Below are 5,941 nucleotides of genomic sequence, written 5' to 3' on the forward strand. Positions count from 1 at the left end.
CGCTCGTTATCACGCGCAAATAAATATCACTCGAGTCCTATGCACTCTCGCGGCATTATCGGGCTCGTTCTGCGCGTCACAGATGCATTAATTATCTGAACGTAGATTGCGCGCAACGGAATTAGGTATCGCATTACGCTTTTGCGCTTTGCAATCTGGTGTTTATACTTTTATATATGTATGTATTATTATAATGATCCCACATTGCGATTATGCGAATACTACAAGTATCGTACATAATCAATATATCGATTATAACAATTAATTCAAATGTGGACTGTGTATGGATTGTCAAGTAAACTGCATAATTGTCACGTCATGAACATAGTTTATTAAATTTTGCAATACAATAAAATTTTATCTTAAATTACATTTTGACAATCAATCATCACAGATTTCAATCTTTTTATGTGCTATGGATTTATTTTACTTTATTATGTCATTCTTTTATATGGACATAAGTAAAATAACTACAATCAGAAATAAAATCAATAGAATGCATAAAGTAGTTAAAAAATTATACATAGATTTTCGTAAATCAATGAATTTAAGAATGTACTTCTTTTCTTTAATTAATTTTTATAAAATATATATAAATCCTTATATTTATCATATTTTACATATATCTTTACATTTGAATATTAAAAATATTCATATATATAATGCTATAAAAATGATAAATAAAATAATAAAGAGAATAAAATGATCATTATACGGTAATCATTCGGCTTTGTATGACCATACATCTTCATGATGGGCACTTCGAAAATACTAGCTGTCTCGATAAAGCAATCGGATTAACAGAAGTATTGGATACGCAGTATCAAATGCAGCCGAGTATATATATACACACACACACATATATTATATATATATATTAGACACAAGATAGGAAACAGACTACAGTTTGGCAGCAAGGAGAAATTACGACTTTCGAAATTTCAGACTGTGCCACGCTTTCGCGTCTAATTAAACTTTGACTTCTCTCGTTTATACGCCGTCAGAAGCTAGAAGTGGCATGTTGCCGTAACCGAATGCTTGTGCCCGGAACATCTCGCAATTCGATTCTGTAATAACATTATCTCTACCGCCAAAGGATTCAGACTTCCATTCGCGAGATATTTTACTAGTAGGAGTTAGCTTTTCCTCGCCTTAAATGTTTCTTAAATAAACGTGCTTGTTTTTCTCTCAGAATACAAACTATTATATACCAAAGCAGCTAACAATAATCAAAATAAAAGACATTAATAATTCATGAACATCTAATTATGCGCAATTTAAGTGTTTTAGTTGAAACATTACTATCGCCTTGAGTTTGTAATGCAAATATGAAATATCTGCTAAACTAACATTTAATAATTTAACTTTACATTTTATATATAGTACAAAAATCCAATATATATATGTAATAATGTAATAACTGTTTTTCGTATTATTCTTAGCTCATAGCTTTCTTCATACAATTAATTTTGCATTGATATTTTATATTTAAATAGATTAATTAATGGAAAAACTGATTTTTTTTTTTTTTGCAAAACCAGAATTTATATCGTTTTTATCTGCTATAACAATCTTTCCTAAAAAAATTCTTGTATTTCCTAGAACTAGAAAATATATGATATATCGTATAGAAAAAATACACAAAACCATTTTGCTAGTATTTCTATTTGTGATAAACTCACACAGTTTCGAATGTTCCAATATTGAGTAATCACTATATGTATAAACGCGGATTTTTCACAACAATGCCGTAAAACTATCACCGATCGCATCCGAATCTCGTCAAAAAAATATCTGCTCAGTTACTAAAATAGATTCACAGAAAGAAACAAATTGAAAAAGTGCAACGCAGAACTGTGTACCCAATTGATAAATCGATAAAATAATAAACAATTATATATTTATATAAATTTTTTTTAAATCTTAATACGCGCAAGTTATTCACAAACTGAATGCTTTTTATTGAATGTTCTTTTATATAATACACCGAGTTTCCTTTAATAATATGTTGATATGATCCTCACTAATTCAAATGCAAATATATTATCTATAGGAGAATTGCATTTAATTATGCTTTATTTCAAACTTTGAATTTTTATCAAAAATACAGATCATCGCCAATATAGATTTGTGTATCAAACATCTATTTCCAAATCTTTATATTCGTGACAACTGTCTCTTTTTTTAATAATCAAATGTTATTTAAAATATTAATTGACATAGTATCTGTGTATCGTATCTTAATCCAATTTTTTTCTAATTAATACACAAAGAACATATCCTGTCAAAAGATCGCATAGATTAAAAAAAGTCGCCTATTACATTAATTTTTTTAAATAATATAATTAAAACTATAATTTTTTACATTATTATTCTAACCGTAAAAGAAATAAATAAAATAAAATTTGTGATTATTTTTTTCTTAAACGATGGATTGGGCAGTAACATATTCTTTTACGAGACAGAAGGGCAAAGTTATCTTAGGGAACCGACGGCCTGCCTAAAGAGAGAACAGAGTGCGCCTCTCAGGGATAGTATCGTGATCAACACCGTAAGACCAAGTAGAACACCGTCGGCGTATTCGACTTTCCCCATACGATATATCCAATTCTTTCTATAACCGTAACATTGCGATACCATACCAATGACAAAGCCGGCGATGCCCAGAAAATTGTGAAGAAATTTAATAACAACCGGCCGCACAAACTTGCGCAGTTTCCATGCGATCCATACCGGATATCCAAAGATCGTTACCGTCAATACAATCACCAACGAGGCGATGCCCGTAATACCGTGAATCGAACGAAAGTGTTCCGTCTTGGCGTTGATCATCAGACCCACACCGACCAAATTGAAAATCAGTCCCACAGCTTGTAGAATCCAATGGAGATGCTTGTTGGCGCGACGCGAGAGACAACCAGTCAGAATATTATCACCCGCCAAGACAACAATGGCCTCCGACATTAACAGAACATACTGAAAGAATGAGATTCGTGAGCGGGGGGAGAAGTTTGGATCGTTTGGTTAAGTCGTTAAAAGTTCTTTGGCCATCTAGTTTGGCCTAAACTCTCTCGATGTGGAAGGAACCACGTTCGATACTACGGCAATTCGCTGGACGTTACACGACGAGGCAAGTGGATGTTGTAATTTGAGTTTCGAGAGTCGCTGAAACTCAATTACGACATGCACTGTATAATACTTCTTGCTGTCGCACACAATACGATTAAAGACAATATGAGACGTATTAATGTTTTACATTTCACTTTTGATCAGGTCTTTATTGTGCAACTTAATTATGCATAGCAGCTCAACAGTTTTTATGCAAATGTTTCTGTGGCAAAATTAGAATGCAGGCCTTTAACCTACTTTATAAACCTACTTTATAAAGACAAAACCAGTAGAACTTTATACTAGAAATAACTATTACGGAAACAAAAATATAAAAATTAGCTAAATGTCTTTAATTAAATTAAAATTAACACGTATAGATACTTAATTTTATTTATACAAAGATCGTCAGTTTTATTTTTAGGAATACAAGACCATAACATTTTATTCTATGATATTTGACTTGAAATACGATGCACTACAAAAAAAATAAACAAATGTTCCAAAAACTCGTGTATTGACTACATATGCACATATTTTAAAAGTTGAGAAAATTCTTGAATATTTATCAATGTAAAAGGAATAAAACAAATATGAAATCGAGAATAGCTAACGCAGAATTTATCTTTGTTGCAAAGTAAAAATATACGTTTTCGTATAAAAAAAAGGCAGATGCAGATGTGATACTCAGATGCATTTATGATTATATTTATCAAAAAATGTGTGAAGAAAAATTAATTACGTTTATCTGTTGACCGTTTGCGAACAGAGAATTTCATAGAGAAATGTATTTGTATATACGAGAAACCGTTAATTTAGACGGATCAAAATTAATGATCCATGCATGTTTAAGCTCCGCTTTGCAAGGATAAGCACCCGCTTATACCCATAAGCAATTATCGTTGCAGTTGAAGCCCGAGCGATCCGGGACTTTGTTACAAGGAAAAGATAAGCGCTACGATTCATTACAAGTTCGGTCGTAAACTCTCGCATATTGATACGACGAGTTCAAGGAAGAACGTAATTCACAATGGGCTTTTCTTGGTGCAGCACCGCGCGTGTATCAGATGCATGTCGATGAGCTACGTAATAAATGAAAACGTTTTGCAAATGCGAAGAGAGAAGGCTTTAAAAAAATTTACATCCGCGCGAAACTTTTATCCCTGCAATGTGTTTTATCGCGACTAAAAAAAAAAAGAAAACGCTATCTCTTTACAGCTATATTTAGTAGATTCTAAGAGCAAATGTATATGTGGAATATACATAGATTGTGTGTGACAATTTTCTTTCTTTTTTTTTCTTCGCTTGAACAACTTTTCAAATAGTGTACTACATTATTTGAATTATTCATCACGATCCACTTGGAAAATTTTAAGTGGTTTTACATTTTTTATAAATCTGAACCGTAATTGCCATCTCGTGTTGTCGTATCGTATAATAAGTGAAATTAAAAAGCACGCTACATCTTGTAAGAGTAGGTATAACTGTAGGCAAAGCACGACACTTTTTAGATTGAATATGAGCGCCTCTATTAATTAATGTTTCGATATACATAGTGATAAAGAGCAAAATTAATTATTGCTATCGATTTACGCCTTGAGGGCAAAGCAAAATTCGATACGCTTGTATAGATTATATAAACTTACTGTATATATCGTGCACGAAGATGTATATAGTACAAAGTTTCAGAACTTAAGAAATTCTAAATGCAAAAATAATGTTCTTTATATAATTATTATTTTGAAATTAAAATGTATACTATGTATCAAATTTATATATTTTTACTAAATTTTAAATGAGTAAATAAATTCCTTTTTAATCGAGTTTTTAAATATTTCAACATTGCGCATGTAATTATAAAAAGAGAATATAAATTCTTTATCACACCGAACATTATTGCTTGTTCAATTTATTGCAGTCACATCGCATACTCAAGATTTTAAATAAAATTATATGATCGTACACCAAAAGTATTTTAATTAATTTAAATATTTCTCCGCGTTCTCAAAGAAGAATGTGAACGAAGCTTGCTTTGGCACTTGATTACGAGGGCGGTGATATACGCAGCGCGATCAGTTTTACCAATTTACGATGAGTTACGATGCTTTAAAATAAACGGCGAAGGAAGAGATCAAACGCGTGTTTCACGAGAGTGGAATACTTACCCCGATAGTGCAGAGGATTACGTGTACATTTGTTACGTAATATTTCTTCGCCGAGTAATACACGAGGTACACCGTTACTGCTATGATCAGTGCATGGTTAATCGCGTCCATTGCAGAGATAAATATACGTTGAACGCTGCATCTCAGCTTTCTGTTTTCGGAGCTTACGATACTTTTAGTAGAATCGTTATGTGAAATTTTCGATGTAGATTTTGTCGATTGGAGCTCGACATTGTTTTTATCCGCCATTGTCCTGCAATATGTACAATTTATTATTGATACTATAATCACTAATCACTTATCAATTTCTAGAATTTCTGCGAAGAGATTTCGCGCAGACTTGATCAAATTTTCAATTTTTAAACTAATTTTGATATGATATTGCTGACATGAAATAAATGTAAATTTTTTTAGAAAAACTTTACATTTCTTATCTTTTATTTTACTTATTAAAAAATTGAATTGTTTTATCTCTCTCATTATAAATGTATGTATTTATGTGGAAATATTAATTTAATTTATTATAATCATTATATTATTATTTTAATTAAAATAACAATATATAGCTCTATATATATATATATATATATATATATATATATATATATATATATATCAGTTCCAAGTATTTGAATCGATAACAGTACTCTGCGTTGATACCACTGCTT

The 5,941-nt window shown here is 31.0% G+C and overlaps 1 protein-coding gene across 1 annotated transcript; it reads right to left on the reverse strand.

Annotated features, from left to right (window-relative positions):
* Positions 1-587: 587 nt before the first annotated feature.
* Positions 588-5,629, reverse strand: LOC145947880 (transmembrane reductase CYB561D2). The gene is made up of 2 exons (XM_083057658.1): positions 5,274-5,629; positions 588-2,976 (listed from the first exon to the last, which is right to left on the reverse strand). Exons 1-2 carry the CDS (start codon positions 5,520-5,522, stop codon positions 2,476-2,478), a joined length of 750 nt encoding a protein of 249 aa, XP_082913784.1. The 5' UTR covers positions 5,523-5,629; the 3' UTR covers positions 588-2,475.
* Positions 5,630-5,941: the final 312 nt, after the last annotated feature.

Source organism: Prenolepis imparis, unplaced genomic scaffold (assembly GCF_030444845.1).
Source record: "Prenolepis imparis isolate NDT839.2.m4 unplaced genomic scaffold, iyPreImpa1.0 SCAF_174, whole genome shotgun sequence".
In the NCBI taxonomy this organism is placed as follows: domain Eukaryota; kingdom Metazoa; phylum Arthropoda; class Insecta; order Hymenoptera; family Formicidae; genus Prenolepis; species Prenolepis imparis.